The 26,394-nt window shown below is 41.7% G+C and overlaps 1 protein-coding gene across 5 annotated transcripts in view; it reads right to left on the reverse strand.

Moving 5' to 3' along the window:
- The window catches only part of spegb (striated muscle enriched protein kinase b), a 53,669-nt gene that overhangs the window by 10,824 nt on the left and 16,451 nt on the right, over positions 1–26,394 (reverse strand). For 3 of the 5 annotated variants that reach the window (XM_074658113.1, XM_074658110.1, XM_074658115.1), the window contains exons 2-35: positions 26,295–26,378; positions 25,694–25,766; positions 23,969–25,527; positions 23,652–23,795; positions 23,360–23,542; positions 22,281–22,447; positions 21,952–22,040; positions 19,003–19,178; positions 18,452–18,712; positions 18,181–18,339; positions 17,835–18,024; positions 17,418–17,647; positions 15,428–15,547; positions 15,168–15,272; positions 14,748–14,954; positions 14,434–14,557; positions 13,414–13,586; positions 13,062–13,174; positions 12,758–12,926; positions 12,512–12,608; positions 10,563–10,763; positions 10,236–10,293; positions 10,028–10,105; positions 8,631–8,803; positions 8,519–8,545; positions 8,218–8,370; positions 7,307–7,349; positions 7,097–7,165; positions 4,255–6,994; positions 3,993–4,142; positions 2,133–2,249; positions 1,366–1,533; positions 1,072–1,194; positions 176–340 (exon numbers count right to left, since the gene is read on the reverse strand). In XM_074658113.1, the coding sequence (XP_074514214.1) occupies positions 176–340; positions 1,072–1,194; positions 1,366–1,533; positions 2,133–2,249; positions 3,993–4,142; positions 4,255–6,994; positions 7,097–7,165; positions 7,307–7,349; positions 8,218–8,370; positions 8,519–8,545; positions 8,631–8,803; positions 10,028–10,105; positions 10,236–10,293; positions 10,563–10,763; positions 12,512–12,608; positions 12,758–12,926; positions 13,062–13,174; positions 13,414–13,586; positions 14,434–14,557; positions 14,748–14,954; positions 15,168–15,272; positions 15,428–15,547; positions 17,418–17,647; positions 17,835–18,024; positions 18,181–18,339; positions 18,452–18,712; positions 19,003–19,178; positions 21,952–22,040; positions 22,281–22,447; positions 23,360–23,542; positions 23,652–23,795; positions 23,969–25,527; positions 25,694–25,766; positions 26,295–26,378 (8,688 nt within the window). The remainder of the gene's footprint in view (positions 1–175; positions 341–1,071; positions 1,195–1,365; positions 1,534–2,132; positions 2,250–3,992; positions 4,143–4,254; positions 6,995–7,096; positions 7,166–7,306; positions 7,350–8,217; positions 8,371–8,518; positions 8,546–8,630; positions 8,804–10,027; positions 10,106–10,235; positions 10,294–10,562; positions 10,764–12,511; positions 12,609–12,757; positions 12,927–13,061; positions 13,175–13,413; positions 13,587–14,433; positions 14,558–14,747; positions 14,955–15,167; positions 15,273–15,427; positions 15,548–17,417; positions 17,648–17,834; positions 18,025–18,180; positions 18,340–18,451; positions 18,713–19,002; positions 19,179–21,951; positions 22,041–22,280; positions 22,448–23,359; positions 23,543–23,651; positions 23,796–23,968; positions 25,528–25,693; positions 25,767–26,294; positions 26,379–26,394) is intronic. The other 2 variants (XM_074658111.1, XM_074658114.1) reach the window with 1 other exon arrangement.

The following is a 26,394-nucleotide window of genomic DNA, read 5'->3' on the forward strand; positions in this document are numbered from 1 at the left end:
TGCACACGGGCGAGCGCGAGCAACAGGACGCTGACTTTTGTTGACTTAACGGCCACAGGTGTTGCTGTCACAACTAATTTCTGATTCTTACAAACAGTCCCTTTAATGTATATTTGATGGCCTTATCTAAAATAAACACAAAGGTCTCAAAGAGTTTCTTTGAGATGATACATACCTGAAGCGTCCAGGCTTACTACTTCGGAGAGGTTGCTGTAGGGGCCCTGGCCAGCTTTATTGACACATGCCACCCTGAACCTGAAGGAGCCCCCTGCTGGCAGGTCAGCCACATTGTAATAACAGTCTGCCACCCCTGTAGCCATGATCAACCAGTTGGTCTCACCTGGGGAGTCAAAATAAGATCAGTTTGTCCATGTTATTTCAAGAGACAGTTTATAGTAGAATTACATCACACTTCTCATCATTCTAAATCAAACACACACACCTTGTTTTAAGCCAGTCTCATTTCTCATGTAATACTCATGATTGGAGCATATTGTTTTATGCTACATGCAGTACCTGTGAGGGTTTCTGGACAATATCTGTCATTGTTTTTTGTTGTTAATTGATTTCCAATAATAAATATATACATACATTTGCATAAAGCAGCATATTTGCCCACTCCCATGTTGATAAGAGGATTAAATACTTGACAAATCTCCCTTTAAGGTACATTTTGAATAGATAAAAAATGTGCAATTAATTTTCGATTAATCGTGATTAACTATGGACAATCATGCAATTAATCGCGATTAAATATTTGAATCGATTGACAGCCCTAATTAACTAGTTTGATGAGAGTCGGTGTGTTGCATGGTCGAAGGTCGAGGGAAAAAAAGTGAGTCTTAATAAAGCTTCCCGTAGCTTTAAGGACAACCTAAATAATCTGGGCAACCCACAGCATATGATATGAGACCCCATTATTCTTGGATCTATGTAATCCTTTAAAAACCTACAGTAAAAAATATCAACCATCCATGGGGTTCAATTTATAACAGTATATGTGGACATCTGACAGTATTCATCTGTCTAAAAAGGGAATAACACATGAAATCCTTGTCAGTGAACACTGACCCTCTGCTCTCCTCTCCAGAGAGTATGTGCAGGGGGCCATTGTGTCTGAGGGCCTCCACAGCACCAGGGCTGTGTTGTTGTACTTCTGAGGTATTTCAGGGGTCCCAGGACGATTAGGCAGACCTGAAAGAACAAATATATCGTCATTATATACATATTACTTGCCCTCCAGTTTCTTCCCAGGCTCTCTGTTGTCTATCCACTAGACTATAACAGCACTTATTACTGTATTTTTTATAAATATAGTACTATCATAAAGAAAGACATATAAGCGATGTATGTCTCAGATCTTACGAGCAAGAGATATTGTGCAAGAGCTGGACACTGCGGCCAGGGGGCTTGTAGCAACACATTCGTAGACCCCTGCATCCTTTTTGGTGGTCTGCATGATCATCAGTAGCTGCCGGCCATCAGGGCAGGCGATCATGTTCATCCTGGCATCAATCTCCAGGGGCTTCTTATCTGAGGACACATGCATAAAAATGGTCATTTATGATGAGATATAATGATTTAGATTCAAGTTTATATTACTTATCATAAATGAAAATGTCAAAGAGTATTAACTTGTCAAAAAAAGTTCTGTTATGATTAAAAAAGAATTGTGTAAGGAATTATCAAACACTGAACAGAAGGTCGTCACGCATGTAGCTGTTGGTTTAATCGGTTTCTGGAGTAATAAGGAATGTCACTTGTTTATCTTATCTCCTGTACTATTTATTTGCACCGTTTGTATGCAACCTCTGTGGTCATGGTACCATATGATGCAATGTAAGCCATCATTATGCCTCTGCACTCATGCACCCAATAATCACGTAAATGGTAATTAGCAAGTGAAGTGATTCTGACCATCCATCTGTGACCATCACTGGTCATATGTGGCCCAGACCACCTCAGAATGTGGTCTGAAAGATCCGATCTCAATGCGTCCTCAATGCGTCTTGAGTGTGTTCACACCTGTACTTAAAGCTGTCCACTTGACACATGTCCACTTGATGCATGTTAATACCAGGTGTGAATAGGGCCTTATGTAACACTGCCTTATTTGAATCAGAGATCCTTACCTTTCATCCAGGTGATGTGTGGGTGGGGGCTACCTGCTGGCAGACAGCTGAGTGTGACTGGATCTCCCTCCAACAGGACATGATCTCTCAGCTTGATGTGGAACACTGGAGGGAAATCTGGGAGCAAAAGACATTAGACCACTTAAATAATATCCATACCATATAAATGTATAATTAAAATTAAAAGTTATGATTTACTGTACACAGTGATGGTTAAGACCACCATCATTGGAACCACTGTACAACTACTGGCCAAGGATCAGCTAGACATTTACGAAGAAATCAAATGCTATGTGTTCACTGATGTTGACATACAATCTATGAATAAACAGCTAGCCTGACTCTGTATTGAAGGTAAAAAGCTAAGTTCACAGATCGCTGTCCTGTTCACACTACACAACTTGCTGTCTTGTAATCGTGAATCTTGAAGTTGTTGTGGTTTTCACACTACATGACTGACCGGCAACAGGGGTGACACACTACAAGATCCTTCACCGGGAGGAATCCCTGATGGGTATGTCTGGTCTCCAAACTACGTTTTCTCAAGAAAACACACAAGGAGTGACACAGGAAGTTTGTAAAATCATCGCAGTCAGGATTTTAGTTCAAGTAATCTGCGGAACTTTCCTTGCAGTCATGCTTGTTGATGTTGTCGTTGGCACACGGATTCACAAAATAGCCTGTTCCACACATCTTTACAATTTATAGCCTGTTTCCTCTAGGTGCAACAACAACTATGGTCTATACTTTATTATACAATAAAGTTCCTACTGTTACAGGCGACCCCTCCCCCAAGTTTCCCCTCAACCTGTGTCTTGCTCTCTCATTGGCTGTAGCTCCCTCACAGGTCCAGATATTTAGCATGCTAGATGTCGAGCCTCTCGGCTTGCATCTTTGAACAGAGCACACAGAGCTCGAGTGCCAATTTGCGAGCGCAGATCCAACGCATATTTGCATGAGGGCTAAAGTCGTGTAGTGTGAACTATTAACAGGTTATATGTCATTTGTTTTATCTGCAACAAAGAAAAAGGAATAAAGGATAACTACATGTTGTGGTTTTGGGTGGATGAATGGCTCTTTCAAATGAAACTTGTGAGCTTGTGTTTACAACATGGGAAGTCGTGGACACAATATGCTTGGCGTGCAAACGGTTAAATCATGAGAACACCACTGCTAGGCAACGGCAATATTAACGTTGCCGTCTGCGTCTAGAGGTCACAGAGGCGAACAATTTAGTAAGCTAGCAAATGGAACATAATAACATAATGCAGTAAATACAAAGTCCTAAAGACAGAGGGAAAAGATGAGGCCGTTGGGAATATCAACATGTCCTTCAGACCTATCATAAAATTACAAAGAAAAACAATTTATGACTAAAATTACAATACATTCACTTTTTATGCACCGAAAAATGAACTTCCATGGCCTCCGCCATTTCTGACAACGTCAACAAACACAACTCATGAACTCTGAGCTTTCAGAAACTTTCCACTTACAAGATCTTAAACACCAGACGAGGGGGGGCGTTCATATGAACTCTTCTTGTGAACACGATAAACACGACCCCATTTGAAGGCACCATATGTGCCGACTATTTCTTGGCTAGGAGCAATCACTTCCTGAAGTATCCTCTGGTTGGTGAGGACAAGAGCAACAGAGTTTCCACTCTTTCTGCTAAGCTAAGCTAACAGGCTGCTGGCTCTAGCCTTATATTTAATGGACAGATATGAGAGTCTTCTTATCTAACTCTCGGGAAGAAAGTGACAAAGAGTATCTCCAGGAATGTCTATTGCTTTAAACTCTCATTACCTTACCATTGACACAGTGCAATCACAATCGCTTTACTTTTGTGTAACTTACCAGAGGCCAGTTTAGAGTACTGGCGTGAACGTAGGGAACTATTTTCTCTGGAGATTGCTGTTGGTATGTCAGGCTGTGATACTGTCTTGTCTCGCCTCCCTCTGGTTAAGCCCCATCGATCCCAGCGGGATCTGCGCTCACCCTCCACAACTTTAGAAGAAAAAAACAATTGACTCCATAAATCAACCATCATGCATTTAAGAAAGGGCAAGTTATAGTACTCTACAAACATGAATACAATTAAAGTATATACCATACATACCTTTTGATGTTTCTGTCTTTAGGCTGGACATGGAGTCTAGAGACTCTGATGAGGCCCCATTAGTGGCCTGAGATGCCAGCTGGTTCTGAGGAACACTGGCAACCTTCATAGCACGGCTCTCTGATGTTGCACGACGAAGCATGGAAAGAATGGGTGTCCTCTTGGTTTCCTTGTCCTCTGACGCTTTCCTTTCTTCTGAGTAGCTGCGAATTCTTGTGGAGATCCCAGCCACTGTTGATTCAATCTTTCTGCGCATTGCAAAGACCGGTGATTCATTAGGTTTCTTAAGCTCCTTTTCATCTTGTTCCACCAATGGTTTACCTCCACCATCCATGTGTGTCATCTCCACTTCCTTCTTGTCCGATGATCCTCTTCGGCCGAGAGTCCAAGAAAGCCTACGTCTTGAAGCATCTTCTTCTTTGGTTGTTTCGTCCTTGCGCTCAGTTGACGAAGCTCTCTTCAGGCGCATAGAGAGCCTTCTCATAAAGCCTTGGTCCTTTTGAGCTTCACGAAGGTCCTGGACTGACTTTGACTTCTCCTCAAGTCTCCGTGGTGCTAATTCCAATGGTGCACCAATTGGCCCAGGTCTGTATATCTCTTCACCGGACTCTGCGGAGTCTGATGAAGTCACTTGTGATTTGTCGTCATTCTTTGACCGTGACAGAAATTTTAGACTTCTCGAGAGGGAAGACTCACGTTTTTTGAAGCGGGCCTCAAAGACCTCTTCAGAGGTAATGTCCTCAAAGTCAACTCCTGCTGAGAGATCTTGTTGGGATGAGTGATTTGGGGTAGTCCTTGGTGGACTGGGTTCTTTTGTCATCATTTCTGGTGATGCTACCCTGGAGTATACAGCAGGGTGCTCAGTGGTTGACATGATGCCTGGCTTTGGTGGACCAGCTAAAGCAGAGGACATAATGGCAAGTGAAGATGTGGGTACAAATGTTTCAGTTGATACTGAGGATGACAAGGTGGCTGGAGCAACAACGGGTGTAGAGGGGCCTAAAAGTTGGTCATTGAGAGGCTGAACTGCAGGGACCATGATGGTCTGCATAATGCTTGCATATGCTGAGGTCCTTCCATCTGGGAGAACAACTCGAGCAGGAAGCGAGGGTGTTACATAAGTTGACATAACATTTGCTGACGGATGGGATAATTCTTGTCTCACCATAACTGAGCTTGTGGTTATGATCATATCAGAGGATTTAGCAGGCATAATTACTTCTTCTTCTACATTTTCTTCAGAAACATCTCCATTTTCTTTAGCATTTGATTCAGCAACACTGACAATTGTTTCCTCTTCTTCTTTCAAAATCTCTTCTTTTTCTTCTTTCTCATTTTCTCCTTCTTCCTCCATTTTCTCTTCTAGTTCAGGGGTTTGGACCACAAGAGGAGGTGTAGGAATTCTCTGGCCCGTATACTCCGATTCAATCATTGGTTCTTCTGATATGCTCATGTCCTTCTCTGAGAAACCACTAGTGCTCGATCTCTCATCAAAATTACTATCTGTTGTCAGCCCTTCCATCTTTTCGTTCATAGTCTCATCAGGCTTTATCTCTTTTTCCATTAATGATTCCTCACTTTCTGTTTTGGTTGGACTTTCCTGCACAACAGACTCTGGTGTTGGTGGTTTTGGTGAAGGCTCCCTGGGAGTCACTGGACGCGAGTCTAGCTTGATTTGCTCAGTGAGAGATGACATAGATATGGCTTCCTTGAGCCTTCTCTCTTCTACCTGTGCCAAAGGAATTTCCAAGGGAGCTCCTGACCGGCGGTGTAAAGCTATGGGTTCTGAATCACCTTGACTGAAAGATGCAGTTTTGCGCAAAACTTTGGGTTTGGGAACTTCCTCCATTGCAGAATCGCTGGATGCAGCTCTAATTAGTGGGGGTGGGCCCAAACGAGCAGTACGAGAGTAGCGATCTGATGTTATTGCACGTTTTTCATCTCCCATTCCTAATGTTTCCAACAGTGGTCCTCTCAGTCCACTCATCTTGTTGTCTACATTGCCACCACGAAGCAGCCGCTGTCTCATCAGCTCCAGTTTAAGAGCGTAGTCTTCTTGACTCATCTTGGCAGTTCCTGGGCTGGCGCTCCTCCTTGGTAGTTCCATAGAGACCGCTTTCTTGAGAACTCTTCTTCCATCCTCTTGGTTCCCTTCTCCAGCTCCTTCCTCGGGTGTAATCCGGAGCAGCAATGCACTGTCAGCAGAGCCTCCACGTCTTAGCTCTCCTCTTCGTCGTCCACCCTCTGGTTTGTCTGACTCCATGCTTGAACCCCTTCGCAGGGGTTTTCTAGTCAGCTGTGACTTTTGCGGCAATTCAGCGGGTGATTCTTCATCTGAGGAATCCCTGCCATTATCTTGTGATGACCTTTTCCGCACACGGCCTTTACTTGTTAATTCGACCCCTTCTTTATCCTTTTCTTGAGGGTCACACTCCATTGCCTCCTGGGCTTGAACCGGAGACCCAGACCATTTACTTGTTCCATCCTGCTTTCCTGTTTCCTGCTCATTGGTCTGGATGTCATTCAGTGACATCCTTGATCCAGAAAATTCCATGTTAAGTGGCATTGGAATAAACGGCAGTTCATCAATGTCTTCATCAGAATCTGAAGATGATGATGGCAAAGGTGAACCTTCTTTAAGGTGCCTGGGAACGGCAATGGAGATATGGCTGGAGGAGTCGTTCAGCAACTCAGGTATGGACCTCATGACCATTTTCGATTTATAGCTGATTAGCGAACGCTGTAAAAAAAGGAAGTATGATCCAGTTTAAAAAGTAAAAAGATGTGACCATGGCATTCTGAGTGTAATGCAATATAGAAGCAGAACAGAAACATCCCTCACCTGCCATTTTCTGCGTGATACAAACTTCCTCATGGACTCTGTACTTATGGCCTTCCCCTTGCTAAGTGTCTGTACAATAAATAGGCATTAAATATAGCAAAAGGGAATAAAGAACGGCACCTTGCTCAATATTGTCAATTAGAAATGACTTCAGAAAGAGGTTGTGGATGCTTAACACTGTAGTGTGAAGTACCACTGGCCTTGTCTTACCTTGAACCAGGGGTGTCGGAGACATCCTTGAGTATCAGGTCTCCTAGAGAAAAAATAAGGCATATATCAGTCTTCCAAGTTTATGCACATTTGTTTCATTATCTAGCTTAATAAACTGTGCTGTCTTAGCTACTGTATCTTAAATGAAAAGCACCAGTGGGGAGCAGGGACTAGGAGAACAGTGGAATATAAAAAACAAATGTTTATCTGATAAGCATCTAATATTGAAACAAATCAATAACATGAGCTACTTTGTCTTTTTATTCACTTAATATGGAACGATTTCTCTCTGCAGTTACAAAATGTCTTCCAGAGTTGTTTAAACAACCTTGAAAAATTTACAAATTATACAAAAACTTTTATCAAAATATCTATAACAAGCCACAAAGGAAGTAAATGTCAAATGAAATTCTGAAAATACTCAATGAGAACCTGTGAATATTACATGGAAATCTAAAAATATTGACTTAAACCTGAGAGTAGTGAATGACACTGATACTGAATGGACAAACTGCACACTTCACATCATCATCTCATTGTTGTTCACATACACTTGGTTTGTATTTGTGTATTTTTACTTATTAGGTTAAGTTTATTGCTACGCATTAAATAAGGGCACTGTTATCCATCCAACCAAGATTGTGTTATCCTGATTTCACACCAGTTCACTCATTCTGATACACTGTGTTTACCTATTAAACCTCTACTGTACAGGCTGCGATGCAATCCAGATGGTGACTGAAAATATGTCCTTCAATATCTCATGTATTATTCAGTATTTGTTATTATTTGTTATTATTATTTCAGGCTTGTTGCCATTATAAATCATAAATGTATAGATTATAGTATTTTTCTTACAATAATTTTGCATAAAAGAGATCTTGATAAAGAGATCCAGTAGTGTTACTCACAGCCTGTCTGTTACCAACAGCTTTATGATGAACCCTTTAGCCTCTCGACAAAGGTCAGCGAACATGCTCTCCTCGAAGGCCACGTTATAGTTCCTGATGTTCAGTACAGAGCTGCGGTCATTCTCTCCAGCAAATGGAGAAACTCCTGTCAGACTGATGAAGGAAGCAAATGCTTACGTTTTATGACAAGCCTACGGGTAGTCCTGAACATGCAAACACGTCAAAAACTGACACTGATAATCAGCATACTGGAATACATTTAATAATGAAGAAAATAAATAATAATAACAATTTGACTCACCACAGGTATGCAATAACTCCAACTGACCTACAGGAAAATAGAGAATTCTAAGAGAATTAGAAAAAGGTGCTGTGTTGATACAAAACAAACTGTAAATTCAAGAGCTGCCTACCAGATGTCTGTAGCTTTTGACACAGGGGTCTGATTGACAATTTCTGGTGCAACAAATTCTGGTGTGCCATATTTGCAGTATTGAGCCTCATCGGGTGTGATCTGCAATGCATTGCCGAAGTCGCAGATTCGGATCTGATCACCATGGGGGTCCGCCATGAGGATGTTATCAGGCTGAGGAAATGATACAGAAATACATTTTACCCCGTTCTGCCATCACATTTTGTATGTCCATTTGCTAAATGTAAAAACAAAAACTGCACTTTTTTCCATGACCCCCTTTACACCTTGCATTAAATTGCATCTCATATCCTGATTGTGTCTAGATATGATAGGGCTGTGTATTGGCAAGAATCTGGCGATACAATACGTATCGTGATACAGGGGTAACGATTCAATTTATTGTGATACTGTAAGCAAGGCGATATATTACGATATTTTAAAATCTAATTATAGGAAAACTGTCATAGTATAAAGAACACACCACTTCAACACACAAAAACGTTAGCGGTGCGCCCTTGTGCTACTTCCTGTCTCAGTTTGCGTTGTTGCGTTGGAGTGGAGGAGTCAGATGGCTGAAGATAGATTCCAACACTGCTATCTATCGGTCGGGAGTTTAAACACAACACAAAATGAACCACGAATCTTTGCATATAAACTATTAATTAAAAATCTATAGTGTTTTTGAGATTCGATACATTATCACAAAACATAACATCATGATACTCAAGTATATCAATATTTTCTTACATCATAAAGATATGATATAACCTTATTACATTTACACCTGATATTAATGTGTCTCCAGTGTCCATATTGAGATCCGATTGTTCTGTCTGAGAGGGCTGAGAGGAAGCCGCCAGAGGCTGCACTACGAACGGGCAAAATGCCGTCGTTTAGGGGGAGAGGGAATGTGACTTTGAGGTACGTCTACACTCGCACACACAGAGGGATGAGGAGAAGAGACGCTGAGCGCACAGCAGTGGCGGAGATCTCTCTGGTCATGGCGGTTCAGAGACCGGAGGAGCGCTGAGAGCACACTGCAGGTCGAGACCCCTCCACACACACACCCAGCCGAAGCTTGGAATACTCGCCGTTAATTACTACCGAAGCTCTGAAGCCTAAAAAAATAGTAGTAGGGACAGCCCGATCATTACTTCTTTCCGCCCACATAGTTGTTGTATGTGGATTGAAAACGCTGTTGCATTTACACTAGTGTTCAATGTGGTCACAATGTGTCCTGTGGTTTGGTCGATCGGATCACAATCCGTCCTCAATGCATTTTGGGTGCATTTACTGTACACCTGTACATTCATGTGGTCAAGCACTATCTGATTGCAATCTGATCACCCAAAACACATTTTAATGCCAGGTGTAATGGGGTCCATGAGTATCTACCTTAATGTCCAGGTGTATGATGTTAAGATGATGAAGGTAGTCCATGCCCTCAAGCAGTTGTCTTATACATGAACGTACCTGGTGGTTCCCAGACACAAACATACCAGTATAGCTGTTATTTATTAGATCATTAAATTGCATACATTTAAATTGATATTGGAATGTTTAGTGTAAGATTTGCTGTGCACTCATAAAACACAGCACTTACATCAGACTCCATTACTGTAGATTTCCTTGTAAATCTGTCAAGCAGCTCCTCATGGCATCTTTAAAGATGAATTAAGGGTATTCTTTCTGGGACTTCAGGTGCATTATACAATAAGCGCTAGTTGTTAGTAATACAGTGGCAATACACACTTGTACACATGTTTATTTCACTTCTAACAAGACAATTTTTCATTAAAGCTTTTCAGAACAACACAATGCTTACAGCTAAGTAATGAAAAATGAAAAATTCAATAATCATTTCACTTACTTTCCCAGGCTAATTGTCTGCATCAGAGTATTCTCTGTTTTAACTGCATAATAAGGATACATTTCAGTGATGATGACGACTGCATTCTTTTTCTCGAAGGCATCCTGAAAGTAAAGGACTCTCTCGTGGTCCAGCTTGGAAAGCAGGTTCATCTCTCTCCGAGCAGACGCCTTCCTCTTGGCCCGTGTGGAGATAAACTTTGAAGCATACTCCATTTTGCTAACCTTCTGGGTCACACGTTTCACATAGGAAAATGCACCTCTGGAGGAAAAAGTCAGGAGGAAAACTGAGTTCATCACTGCTAAAAGCTGGGGTTGACAGTGCTGTTCAAATACATTTGTGTTATATTTGTTGAAATTCTTATTACATCCTGACACCAATCAATAAATCATATGCTCTGACAAAAAAAGAAAAACAAATCTGGAATGGGTGGCTGTCACAGGACTGTAATAAGCCCGTCCAATTATTTCATTCAACCTGAAAGTAATGATTGGATAGGCCTATCTGCCTACCTGCCTGCCTGCCTGCCTGCCTGCCTGCCTGCCTGCCTGCCTGCCTGCCTGTGCACTCATTGTTCGTCAGCGGAGTCTTCCACAAGCTGCTAGCTTGACAGCTGTGAGTACTAACAATAGCCATGTTTGCTGTTTACGTTCATTATGATATATTAAATTTCATAATGATAATTTTGGGAGCGTGGCTTTGGAGAGAGGCCTGAATGATGGACTGTCACAGCCGGGACACACTGGAAACGTGAGCAGCGCGTGTGCGTGGCGGAACCTCTTGCTCTTGCTTACTGTAAATCTACTGTTACGGACATGTGCAATAACATATGTTGGACACTTTGTGAAATAATTATCTGATGCTGTGCATAATTATCTGATGGACACTTTGTGCAATAATCTGGCAAAACTGGCATCTCACTAATATACATATTGTATTTTTATATTATGTATTATCTTTTATATTTTTTATATTTATATTATATTATCTCTTTTTTCATTGTATTATCTTTTCATTAGCGCCTGTGGGATTGTCACAATCTAATTTCGTTGTACTACACAATGACAATAAAGGGCTTGAATCTTGAATCTTGAATCTTGAATCTTTTTATTTTGGTGCCCCTGTTAACAGGTTAGAGCAGCCACACAGCCCACATGAACAGCGCGGCTCGGCTGCGTGTCGTCTGCGTCTCTTCGGGATTCGAGGTCTCGCCTATTTTGTCCACGCTGCGGTTCACCGCAAAACTAGACAGCGAAATTGATCTTTTGACCGTATCTTGACATCATACCAGCAACATTAACACAGTTTCAATGTCTATATCTGTAGATTATGTCAGAGACATGAAAAATGTTAATATTTATTTTTAACTCAACACTTCCTGCTGCAGTTTCAAAATAAAAGACCTCTAGCATTTTTTTCCGTGGACAGAATTCCTTCATTTATTCAACATAAGGCTTTTATTCTGAAATATTTGCAGGACGGTGTTGTGGGAAATGAAGTGACTTGCAGGGCTCCATGAATGAATAAAATACCAGCTTTTAACTGTAGATTTTTACAAATAAGAACGCGCCTCTTCACCTTTTCCTGTCTAAAATAAATATAAATGACATTTATAATGAAATGGTAAATGGTAAAGGGACTTGCATTTATACAGCGCTTTTCTACTCTTCCGACCACTCAGAGTGCGAAATGAAATGGCCATTATGAAAGGCAAACTCAATGTAGAAAGAAAGGGCTGGCAGCAGCACACTAGCAGCAGAAAAGCTGCTAGTGTGGACACCACACGTGTGACAGACACATCAGTTCAGCGAGGCAGCCGCCACGCGCTGCTTACGTGCCCAGACTGGCCCGGTGGTAGAGTTGGCGACTTGGCGACTTTCTCACTAGATTTAGGGACTTTTGGAGCTAGTGCTGCTAGCTAACTTCATTAGAAAGGGTTAGCCCTTTACCCTACCTTTAAGTCCGGATTAACGGATGGGATGTAAAATGTGGGTTTAAAAATGCCTTACCTTCCAATTTCCTTGTGAATGTCATAGTTGTCAGTCAGTCTGCGCATTTTCCTTAGTATAGTCTCCTCATCATCCATTGGATCCTCTTTACGTTTAGCTGCAGTAATGAGCAAGTTTTACTTAGACAAAGGGAACTCAGTATAATTACAAGACAGAATGGCAATGTTAGTTCCTTCACTTAGCTTGTTAGCTGTGCAACAACGGATTGTCAGATTTTGTTATGGTTCTGATAGATTGACCTCTTACCTTCATGAATGGTGAGTTCAGCTTTACAGGACACAGATCCTGCCAAGTTCCTGGCAGTGCAGGTGTAAACCCCGGAGTCCTCTGGACGAGCGTTTAGAACCACCAGGGAACATTCATTATCATCATACACAAACGTGTAATGACTGCTCTCCGACAACAGGATGTCATTCTGAAAGCAAATACTGGACTGTAAGTTTCGGTAATGGTTCTTAGAAATTTCCATTTTGAAAAATGCACCTTACTGTTTAGTTCATCTTGGTAATCACCTATTAAATTAATTTAGACTACTAAAATGGATAAAAACCTTGAACCAGAGGATGTCGGGAATGGGTTTGCCCTCCACAACCACAGCAAAGCGAGGGGTCTCCCCAGAACAAACGTCCAAGTCCTCCATGATAGTTTCAAATGTTGGGGGAGCTGTGGACAGAGTTGCAACAGCGCAATACCAAGTTACACTCAATGTACATGGATAAATGGAAAGATGTATAGATCAATCTACTGCCCGTATTTTAGGAAGCCTTTTGTAACACTTTGGCCAGGGACTACAGATGAAAAATTGCCTTTTTGGCTAATTCTGGCATTTTTTATACCATGTGTATTTATTCATTTGCACTGTCCCTTCTCAAATAAACTAAACTAAACTAAACTAAGCCTACCTGCCATCTCCACGCTGAAGGTGCAGCTGTCGCTGCCATATTTGTTAGAGGCCACAAACATCATCTCTCCGATGTCAGCACTCTTCACTTTAAGCAGCTTCAGCGTTTGCTGGTCATCATCTGGCATAGTCATCTCATACAAGCCTGGTTTGTTGGCCAGGACCACTCCCCTCCTGTGGAGAAGTGTTTGTATTGTTACCCAGGGTTAATATGTTGCCAGTAGGAGAGTAGTGGACTATCACTGGGCAGGTTTGGTGGATGTTTGGCTTAGGGCTGCCCCCTCTCTGTCGATTAGGCGACTAATCGGTCGTTTTGGTCTCAGTCGACTGAGACTTCTTTAGTTGATTAGTTGTTTTTTATGCTTTCTTCATGCTGAATGACGTATTTCCAAGGAATTTATGAGCACATTTCTGGTAAACACCAGATTTAAAGTGGTGCTTTTGTGTGATTCTTTGTGGACAAACTCTGCTGATTAAATCAACTAATCGAGTAGTCAACAAAATGAGGTTGAGGACAGCCCTAGTTTTGCTCTTGCTTGAGTGCAAGTCGGGACACAATAAAAGATTGTATTCCATGCTCTGGAATCTTTGATAATCCCTTGGAATTAAACAGCTGCCTGTATGCATTGTCACACTGTATTTGTGTTTGTCAGTCATACACCCTGACTATCCTGTAATACACTGACTCCACGGGGTGGGAACCTTTCCACCAGCTTCCACTTGACTTGGACTAATGAACTAATCAGATAGAAGTTTATTATATCAGGATAACCCCTTGAGATAATTCATCCCGTTTTCAAGGGGGATCATGGAATAAAAACATGGATGTTACGTTAAAAACTACAAATACAACCGCAGTGCTGTTATAAAGTTATTGGTAAACAATGACTGTATATAAGTATACTGTATATGCTGGAAAAAAACTATCACAGGAACATGCAAGTGAAGTGCAACCATATGTCAAAAATAACATAAAGTAAAGGAGATATGAATAGAAACTTGACACCAGAAACACAGATACCTCTTCCAGATTACGGCAGCATTGACATGATTGAGGGTGACAGTGATGGTGACTGACTGGTTTTCCATCACATGTACAATTTCTGGCTTGTCAATAATCACAGGAGCCTCCTGAAGATAGGGACCTACAAGGAAATCAGAATGTACAGGTAATATTTAATAAACCGTTGCACACGGAGGGATGGATGAATGGAAGGATGGATGGATTGATAGATGGATTGATGGATGGATGGATGGATGGATAGATGGATGGATGGATGGATGAATGGATGAATAGATGGATGGATGGATGGATGCTCTAAAACCTGAATGTACCTCGGTCCAGGAGCTGCACTGTCTCGGTGGTAGGTGAGGGCTTGCTGAAGGCTTTGGAGGTGATGGTCAGGACCCTGAAAGCATAGCGCACGCCTTTGGAGAGGGTGGTGATGGTGTAGGTGGTCTCCTTCAGGCCAGAAGCTATGATGGTCCACTGGATGGAGCCCAGGGCTTGTTGTTGGATCGCATACATCAGGGAGCTGGGATCTGAAAAGAAAAAGGATTTCATGCAAAATGCTACACCGCAATGTTGAAACGACAACAATTACTACTTTAACAATTTGGTTAGCTAAGCTCCAGAGAATGCTTAAAATTAAATCCTTTTTTTTGTATCATTCTGTCTATATTTTGTCATTTTGAATTATAAATAACTTATTTGGTGTGGTGAACAAAACGATTCTGAATATCATTCTTGCGTACCAATGGAAGGGTCCAGCCTCCTTGGTTTCTTCCAGCTTAAGGTGATGGTTTTACCAGTGATGGATTCTATCACTGGAGTCCCATCAGGAGGGTCAGGGAGGATATCTGTAAAATGATGACAATGGAATTAGAGGTCCATTGATGTTTCTGATGTGCCTTAGCCCGAACAAATTTGTTCATACGACTGGTTCTTGTTTGAAGACCAATGTGTTTTTTTGGGGTTTTTTAAGGTGCATGCCAAAAAAATGAATGAAAATCACCGGTGACATAGAGATGAGCGTAGCAGGTGGCCTTGCCAACTTTGTTAGAGATGACACTCTTGTAGACACCACCGTGGGCATGGCACACTGAGCGGATGACCAGGCTGTGGACATCACGAACTACAGGAGAAAGCAGAGATGAAAGGATATGAGGACTGTTGAGCATCTTAATGCAACTTAGCTTACTGTAACAATGTCAAACTAAACACACTCCCTGCCTACAAAGTGACAATTGATTGAATTGATTGAAATTTTGACCTGAAAAATTAAATAATGTTCAAATTCTTAAAATTACTTAAAGTGTCTGAAATAGCAAACTCTTGCAGTTGTGTGAGTATTGAGGGCGCTTTCACACCTAACTCATTTGGTTTGGTTAAAATGAACTCAGATCTGTTTGCTCGGTTGGTACGGTTAGTTTGGGCTGGTGTGAAAGCTGTCAATCAAACCCTGGCGTGGACCAAACAACTGAAGCGAGAGCGCTTGAAAAGATGGGTCTCGGTCCGCTTAAGTGGACTCCGGTGCGGTTTGTTTGTGGTGTGAATGCAAATGAACCAACCACAGGATTATACAGTATGAGAGCAGATATGTGATTTTAGCATGATTTCAAAAGTTGAACTACTAATAAATCCATCTGCTGATCATGAAATCTGTTCAGGAAGTGATATATTGATCTGTATAAGGCCATGTATATAATATATTTATGCAAATCAACACACATGCACGTCAGTGTGGGTATTTTTCTTGACTAATAGGTCAAAAGCGGTTAAAACTGCTGTGCTTGTATCCGACTCTGGGAACTTTGTCAGTTCATTAAGTCCATTAAATAGTGTGTGACAGCCTAATCAGGCCTTAACCATACAGGTGGCAGATTGAAAAATACTAGAATTATATAGAATATATTGAAACTATATAGAATTATAAAATTGTCATATGGGTTGTTTTGGAGGGCACTGACACTATTTTGTTGTCAGTGGTTCTCAACCTGGGGGTCCCAACCCCCACTAGGGGTCGCCAAAGCTTTATGGTGGGGGGGGGGGGGGGGGGGTCACAAGGCCTTCTTGATTTTAAGGGATGTAAGACAACTTTAAAATATATACATACAAATAGCCCATATCTCAGCATTTCATAGATTTCTGTGAAGAAAACTATAGTAAATTCTTATTTTGGAAGTTTGGTAATATAATATGAAATATCTATAAAATGTGTCACTTAGTAAAGGGTCGTCAGTTGACTGAATGATAGAAAAGTGGACCCTTAAGGAAAAAGGTTGGGAACCTCTGACTTTCATCAGTGTTGGGGGGGGGGGATGCTATACAAATAAAAAAAAATATATATATATATTATTATATGATTTATAATAATATATAACATATCTTATTTTCTAAGCCAAGTTTAATTTGATTTATTTATTTATTTCATTTGCCCTAGTATTGTCAATGGGTTTTTAAAGACATCTTGTAAAAGGGGGGAACCTAGCCATAAGCTAATATTATTATGCCTATTAGGCCTTGGCATTGAAAAGTTTGGGAAGTCCTGGTCTAGGTATACAGTGTTCAGTATAACAAATTATATATTTAATTATAAACTCAACAAACTATGTTTTTTTCTAAATGATCATTTTCTTTGCATTGTAAAAGTGACAGTAAATGAAAGTCAGAGAATGCTTATTGTTCCTGGGATTATTTGCTGAGAACAGGGCAGGTTAGTGTCAGTCTCAACATCATGCATTACATACTGCCATAACAGGGTTTTTTTATTGAACGCAAACACATACTCAATTGATTTTAGAAAGTTTTCTTCGTGTTATTGCTAAAGTTCTTTGTTCATTTTAATTTTGATTGAAATATTTATTTTACTTTAACTTTCAATAAAAATGCTAAACTATAGGAGTCTGAAATAAATTGCCCAGAGTGAAATTGCTTTGTACAGGCTTGAGTACACTGATAGGCCTGAACATTGGCTGAATGTTAATCCATTCTGAAGCACTTACACTGTGTCATCTTTCTGTCCTCGGTGCTCTCAATCCTTTTGCCATTGTGGAACCAGACGATGGTGGGGTATGGCAAACCAGCCACTTTACATTTGAGCACAGCCTCCTTTCCCTCGATCACATCCAGGTCATAAAGGGGTTTGATGAAGTCAGGCATAGTGAAACGCTCCACCTCATTCTCTGGGACCTCTGGCTCCTCTGGAATCGATGGCATCTTCTCCAGTTTAGCCCTAAAGGGAAGGGAAGGGAAGACATGGAACAAAAGGATGGAGAGAGTGACACATAGAAGGATATGTTGATTATTCTCCTATGTCTGTTACTACATAAAAATAACATTTTATAATCCATAATCTAGACAATTCCATGAAACACACAGGAGCTATGGCCAAATACAGCCACAGAATAACATGCTCTTACATCTGTGAGGAGATGGCTGGCCGTGGTTCTTGTATGTAAAGTTCGGCGGAGCTCTCTGCGTCGCCGTGGTTGTTACGGGCAGTGACAGTGTAAAAACCCTCATCCTCATTGGTCACATGAGAAATGAAGAGAGAGTGGCGGCCGCCCTCTTGAAGAATACGAATGTCCTCACTTTCAGTGAGCGGATGATCTAAAGCATAAAAAAGAGTCTGTATTTATACATCCCGTTAGTTATAAAGTGTGTTATATATCACAAAATCAAAAGCAAAACTCGGAGAGGCTGAGAAATATAAAGAAGATGCTCTGTGATACACCTGGGTGCAAGAACAATGAAGTACAATCCTACCAAAGTGGCTCCAGATGACCTTAGGAGATGGCGTCCCGCTGACTTTGCAGTCAAACCGAGCGTTGCGCCCCTCAATCACTTCTAGAACGTCCAGCTTGCGAGTGAAGAGAGGTTCAAATGAAGGGATGACTTTGAGTTTGCCACATGAAGTCACTTCCTCTGAAGAGTCAAACATGTAATTCAGAAGTAGCAGAAGAGACAAACAGGACAATAGAAACATCCATTTAGATTTTATGTTACACATACGGTGATATTTACTCTTGAGACATACCTTTAGCTGTGCTGAGCTTGCACATGTATGTCCCACTGTCGTCCTCGTGTACGGAGTTGAGCAGCAGCCGACACTTTCTTCCATCGAAGTGCATCTTGCAGTTGAGCAATGCCGGCTGGATCAGCTTCCCATCTGCAAGCCAGTCCACATCAGTGTCCTTCGGTCCGATGACATGACACTCAAACAAAACTGTCTCTCCAGCCTTGGCTGTGATGTCCCTGACCGGGCGGATGACGGCCAGGCCTGGCTCAACTGGCGGTGCTGGGTGTAAATAAAGGACATTTTCTGAAGAGTGCCGTTGAGTGATACTTGAACGTTGGTGTTGTGACTAGTTACTGGTCAAAAATGGTTTTATTCACTTGATTAATGTGTCAGTTTATACGCTGATTAACAAGTAAACTAGTGTCAGCAATTTAGTCACAATGTAGCAAATAATGAACTTGACAAGACAATCGAAAACAGCTCAATGATCTACCACAGAGAGAGAGTGAAATGTGAATTTGTACATTCTTAATGACAATTAACACCGGTGCATTTGAAAAGAAGCGTACCTTTTACCTCCAGCTTTCCTTCACACTGCTTTGTCCCATACTCATTAATGATCTTACAGGTGTAAATCCCAGAGTCCGATCTCACTGCTGACTTGATGGTCATTTCAAACGTGCCATCTTCTGTCTCATGCACAATGTGACGCGGGCCTGTTTTCACCGTGACTCTGTCCCTCAGCCTACAAAAGAGTAGAACAATTGTTGCTATGCTTTAAAACAAGAGATGAATCATGCATAAACCACTCAGAGCTTCTTTTAAAAAAAACGTAATCTATGCAATGAAGGATGACCAGGCACACACTTCTTCCAACCACAAGCTCTCTTCCGGCTGGTATGAAGGGGGTGGAGGGTGGGATACATTATCCAGGACTGCCAATATTATGTTCAGCACATTCTTTTCTGCTATTGTCTCTCGAGAGTCATGACTAACTCCAATGACAGAACCTGCCTGTGTGATTCAGCCTATTCTAGTCTCCTATATTAAAGGATAAGGCTGGCATTATTCTACATTGCTCCTATTGTCAATAAATCACATGAAAAGACCAAAACCTACAATGCGTTAGTCCATCTGAAAATACACTCCGTCTTCCCTACTGAGGCTGTTAGTTTTTATATGCAATTCAAATTACTGTTAGAAAGTGGTACAAAATGTAATATTCAATCCGTAATGATTTGTTCAAATACTAAATTCTCAGTGTGGGATGCACTGTTCGTCTGACCCAGGACATGCACTGTTTTCTTATCAGTAAAATACACTAGCGTTGTTCTCGTTCTTCTCTGCAAAATGGAGAAAAACTAGCGAGCCGTGCCAAATGGATAATCATGACACCAGACCATCTGAGAAGTGTGAGAAACACCAAAAGATGGTTCACTAGTGAGTATTTACAGCAGGATGGTGTAAAATCAACTTCAGTGCCCATGCTCGTGGTAATGAAGAAACATGTCACCCACAACTGTGTGGCTCATTGATGTGTTTTGAGTCATTCCTCGACAATTACAGAGCTTTATTACCCTGACCCGCCAGATGGTTTGTTACACAGAACCATCTGAGAGGCTGTCATTGGAAACTGTTTGGAAAAGGGCAGGCACGTTCAACAAAATACTTGGCAGGTGATTGGAGGAACCATCTGTCAATTAAACTCTTGCCGTAGCCAGTCCGAAGATGAGCGAAAACATGTTTTCCATCTAGAAAAGCCTTCAGTGTCGTTCTTTGCTCTTCTGTCAATGAAGAAGTACTCTCCAGTTCAGATAGAACTGATGCTATTGCAGCATCCACGCTAACCTCTTCCGGAGCCGCCGTTGTTGTTTAGAACGAACAGTCGCCTCACACACACCTAAACTAAGCCCGTAGCTCCTCACAGGATGGTCTGAACCACTGGTGGTTTGGACACAAATGCGTTACTTGAAGCCTGACAAGATGGATTTTGGTTGTGTCTAGATGGTAACCCGTAAATTGCAAAAATTCAAAAAACTCTTGCGAGACTCACTGTCTGATGACCTATCCTGACATTAACCATTCGAGGTCAATGCCTAACCTTAACCACCTCGTGAGCGTTTCACAAATTTGGGTGTTACCTTCTAGACCCGACCAGGGATTTTCCTGGGATCTCATGATCCTGTGATTCTCGCTTGATCGTTTGATATCGCTAGAATCCAGCTGCCGTGCAAGGTAGGAGCTTTATGGCACAGAGGAATAAGAGATATCAGGCTTTGGTCTTCTCATGGGATTAGTTGACAATAATAGAAATATAGAGTATTACCAGCCTTATACTGTGAAGCTGCTGTCCTAGCTAACAATAGCAATAAAGAACCACTGGCTCCTAGAACATATAAGGAAGTGTTCTACAAACAGGACCTGACCCTTGAAAGGAAGTGCAATCAGATCTGGCTTTTTTTTTTGGTGGCCTCAGCATTGCATGTGAATTCCAGATTGCTGTCTAAGAGCTCGTTATTTCAGCCAGACGTTTGTGTTTCTGTACACTGAGCATCGCCTTGGTAAATGAGGGAAGCATGTAATGCCTAGTTCACACTACATGATTTTAGCCCTGATTTTCAGCTCTCTGACAGTTTTTGGAGCTCCCTGACAAAAGCCCCAGATCAGAGGCAAATTAGCATTGGCTCACCACTCGCACATCTGCGCTCGGGCGTCATGTGTGAACTGTTCAAAGACGTGAGCCGAGGGGCTCGTCGATGCCTCTCAGAAACATTCCAGATATCTAGCATGCTGAAATATGTGGACCTGTCGGGGACTCCGGCCACGAGCTACAGCCAATGAGAGAGCAAGACACGGATTGATGGGAAACCTGGGGGAGGAGGGGTCGCCTGTAACAAGAGGAATTTACTGGATGTGATGCACTTGCAACACAGAGCAAAGTTGTTGTTGCACCGAGAATAAATAGTAAAAAAGAGTATGGAAACCGATGGAAACAGGCTTTTTAGTGACCACATGTGCCAACAACAACATCAACAATGTGTATAGCGTATGGTATCACGTCATTTACCGTTAATTTCTCGCCTGTGTTTTCGTGACAAAACGTAGTATGGAGACCTCATCAGGGATTCCTCCTGGTGAAAGATCTTGTAGTGTGTGACCCCCTGTCACCGGTCAGTGAGGTAGCGTGAAAACCACAACGACTTAAAGACTCCCGATTACAAGACAGCAAGTCATGTAGTGTGAACAGTTGTGCTATCTGACGACTTTGAAAGTCGTGTAGTGTGAACTTAGCTTTATTCTTCCCTTTTCCCTATTAAGACACTTTCTGTCAGCCTGGAGATTGTTAGACAATAAACAGGAATCTTCCACTTCCTTTAACAGATGCAATAAAGCAGCATGCTCTAGAACAAAGTATGCAGTCAAGCAAGCTCGCTCATGGTTTGTGATACGGAGAAAGTATTTTCCATTTCCCACGCAAGCGATGAGTTTAAGTAGTTTGATGAAGTGCGGGGACCTACCAATAGAGCATGGGTTTGGGTTGTCCACTTATTCGGACAGACACGGTGACTTCCTGTCCTTCAATGACAGCTTGATCACTCATTGTTACCTGTTTGAAATGTAATGCAAGTTAGAAGCTGAGAGATGCATTTTACCTGTATGTTTTATTTGACAGATGTTGATGGGATGAACACACAGTGGAAAACACGTTCATACAGGAAAAATTGATAGGATGAAAGGACATCCTGTACATAAACCATTTTCATGCAATATTTTGCAACCAACCAGTCAAAAATACAGTTGAGTAAGTATCAATGTTAAACATATAAACGACTCTGTGCAGTCTCACCAGGAATGCAGGGGGTTTCCTGAATCGTGTGTCAATAGTTCGCTTGAGCTCTGGCCCCCCAAAATCCATGCTTTCCTCCAGGGGACTGAGGTACTCCTCGTCAGATGTAATAGGGCTGCTGATATCCCGAGGCACGCCCAGATTTCCCTTTGGCTCCTGAACAGACTCTGTAAAAGCAACACGGTTATATTATGTTTCATGTTGTAGTTTCAGACAATCCTGCTGACAAACAATTCCTACATGTACCTTTCATTTTGCCTCTGTAATCTGTATTTTTTGTGACTGAGAACACAGCTCAATGAGAACACAGGAGTTCAAGGAGTTAAAATATAATTAGAGTCTGAGATGTCAAATGTGATATCCAAACAATAGTGGATTCACAGTGGGTGGAGCCAGTGAGCCTCAGTGGGCAATTTATAGGTTCAGTTTCGCCTCTGAGTTGCTATGGTAACTATAAGTGAGGTTGTTCAGCTGGAATATATGGCACAGACATTTTGCTCAGTGAGATAATGAAAAGGGAGCAGGAGAGAAATCAGCTGAAACACAATGCCCTGTTGGGAAGAGACTACCAAGATGTTTTTTTTTAAAGATGGAGAATAAGAGATTTTCAAAATCAAAACTATTGTTACATACATTGGCCTATTTTTGAATATGTAGGGTATTTTTAAATAATTCTATGGGAATAAAAATATGTGTTATATTCAATCTTTGACTATAATAACAATTCTAAGATTATGATATAATAAATATATATAATATAATAACCGACTTCATCCAGTTAAATGGGCAGACATGCTGTAGTTTTCAGTGTTGATGGTAATAAAACAATTAACAACATGGTGGTCATAGCAGTATGATGCTTTTCATGTTAATGTCCATAATCTTCTATCTGGTTGAACCGCTCTAATTCAAAATAAGCAACTGAGTCATTAGAGAATTTTTTTTAACATTTCCTTTGCATAATTACACTAACCAAATAATTTAAGTTTAGGTTTCAAGTTTTGAAGAGTCAAAACTGAGAGTAAACCACCACAAAAACAGCACTATATGCTTTTTGATATCCCCAACATCAAACGTACCTGCTTTGACTATAAGGGTGGCACTGCTGGACACGCTGCCCATCTGATTAACAGCAGTTACACAGTATTTTCCACCATCACTTATTCTAGCTGATTTGATGAGCAGTGTATGTCGTTCACCCTCCACTTTGACTGCATAATTTGCAATGCTGGTGATTTTCGTATTTTCTTTCATCCAGGTAACTGTGACAGAGAAGACAAATAAAGCTGTTTGTGTATTGGTTGCTTAAATACACAATTCAAAATGACCTGTGAGGTTTCTGTCGTTAAAACACAAAGTACAACATGTTACCTTCAGGAATGGGGGTGCCGGCGATGATGCATTTTAGTAGCACATCTGCACCAGCAGATGCTACAGTGTCCTGCAGGGGAAACTCAAATACAGGGGCCTCCATCGGGTCTTCTCCAGCAGAAACATAAGAATCATCTGAAGAATCTGCACAGTTTAACAAAAGACAAGCCTGAAGTCATTTTTTCACTGTGATCAAATTAGAGGAAAATCCCTTCTAGTAAGGAATGAGTAATTGGTTAATTTAACATGAAAAGCAAGCAGACTGGAATGTCACACTACTACAGGAAGCTAAATGAAAGAAGCACAACAAATCTAACCTAACTCTGGAGACATGGGTCGAGGGCGGCGGTTCTTTCCTTTGGTCTTCAGCTGTCGTCCCTCTTTGGCACTAGCAGTAATCTGCTGAGGCTCACTTGTCTTCTTATGAACATCCTCTTCCATCTTTTCATCTTCGACAATAATTGCGGGGATTCTTATCTTTAAGGCTGGTTTAGGTAGATCCACCTCCATTCTCTCCTCAGTTGGAGTGACGGGTGACATCCTTGGGGGTTTTGAAGGAGGTTGAGGGGGAAGATCTATCACAATGACAGCCCTTTTTTGTACCAGTGGACTTTCAGGTCTGTTTTCAATTTTTCTTAATGCTACCTCTATTGGCGTCTTTCTCCCCGAAGTCTCATCCTTTTGTGATGTTTGCACAAGAGATTCTTGGATGTGCGGGGATTCTTGCATTCGAGATACCCTCTGTACGAGCGGACTTGGTGGCCTCCGTTCAACCTTGCGTAATGTCATCTCAGCGACATTTCTGCTTGGCGAGTCTTCCCTTTGTTGGTTATATAATGCTGGTGATGACGATCTCTGAATGATTTCCGTTACTGGACTAACTCGGCTTAATTCTCTCACTGATCGTTGTCCTGGTAAGTCAGATAACTGCATGGATTCTGGGGTGCCTGTGACTTCTCCAAATCTACTGATTACTGTTACAGTGGTTGAACCAGTGCTTGCTGTCTTCTGGGGCTGGGATTTATGCTGTTCTTGCTGTGTTTGCTGTTGTTGCTGCATTGGTTGCTGACTATGTTCCTTTTCCCTCTGTTCCTTTGCCCACTGGGCACGTTCCCTTTCTTGGAGCTTTTGAAGGACTTGTGGAGGAATAGGTTCAATTTTCCTGAAAGGCTGACGCTGCTTGCTCCTTAGAGTGAGCTGTTCAGTTGAAAACGATTTCTTCAGATGAGGTTTACCAACAAGCTTCTTAATGCGCTGGAGCTCCTCCGTGAACTTGTTCTCAATGTCTTGAACTTTTTGGGAGTAGCGAGGTTTATCCTCCAGCGAAGCGGCTCTCTGTCTAAACATAGATCTTCGCTCAGCAGCATCCTCTGTCAAAGCCTCCCTTAGATCTTCCCTTGAACTTTCTCTAGAGATGCCCAACCGGCTTCCTCCATCATCTGAATCTACAGATCCCGCACGATTGAACCCTGCCCAGGATCCTCCCGTGATGGAACCTTCTGGAATATCAAGGCTTCGTCTCCGCTCCTCTAAGCCACGGACCTTCTCAAAAACCTTTGAGCTTGGCCTAGTAAGCTTTGGGGATGGTCTGAGAGTAAATTCTTTCCGGGAGTACTCGCTCAGTGGAGTCTGAGGTCGGGAGTCCTGGCTGTTGCTTTGGGACACGGCTTTTGGCTGCTTAACCTTTTCTTCAAACTCCCCTGGCACTGTGTCTTGGTAGTCAGTTGGCACAACAATTTTCTTCCGAAAGCTGAGAGGAGTTGTTGAACCAGAGCGACTTGGCATTGGAGAGGTGGAGGGACGTTTGATGAGTCTTGGGGATGGGGGTGGGAGGGCTTGTGGGGGAGATTCTCTTGAAAGATTCTCTGACTGGCTCCTGAAATAGAGGATTTGAAGCAAAATCTGTTGGCATCGGTAGGTTGTTACTAATTCACAATCTGCTGAGTATTGTATTTTAGAATGGAATTTGAGTCCAATAATACAGTCAGCACACTGAGGACTTTTTTTAAACAGCTAGAGTTATTTGCATGTTTCTTTCTTGCCTGGTTGTGTTAGGGTGATCCTCATATCCATGCGTTCTACTGTCATCTTCTGCACATTTGTCCATCACTGCATCTCATGTAAAGAGGAGATATGACATATTGTACAGGTAAACAATCAGGTTATTGCATTGATTATGAAACAAGGCAAATGTAAAGCTGGACATTGTTTTGTTTTTCAGCCAAAGCAGGCAGCTGTTTTCACAGAAAGAGCTGTTTTACCGAATATACAATACCTACCCAGCACCAAACGGAGACAGACAAACTTAGCGACTAGATGGTGAACACAGTGGAGCAATTAGCAGCTAAAGAGCCAGTATTTCCAAAACAGGGCTAAAAGGAGAGCAAATGTTGGACTTACATTCATCAAGTAGACAAAAATACTACTGCTGCTAATACCTTCATCATAATAACTTTATGAAGTGATAACATGTTTTGTGTTTTCAGCTCATTTCACTGCCAGTAAGTGGCCAGCTTCCTTTGAAACATTTCAGAATTCTCATTAATACCTATAAATGTTGTAATATTGTAGCATTGATGGAAATCAGTAAAAATTCCATATTTGTCTAAAAGAATAATTGCAAGCTGGAAACACGGTGGATACCTTTATGCACAGCCTGGTCCTCAACATCCCCACTATCTTCTTTGGTCTCAAATTGGTCACCTTCATCGTCTGTTGTTTCGGAATCTGAAAAAAATTAAAT

The sequence above is a fragment of the Sebastes fasciatus genome, chromosome 14 (assembly GCF_043250625.1).
Source record: "Sebastes fasciatus isolate fSebFas1 chromosome 14, fSebFas1.pri, whole genome shotgun sequence".
NCBI lineage: Eukaryota > Metazoa > Chordata > Actinopteri > Perciformes > Sebastidae > Sebastes > Sebastes fasciatus.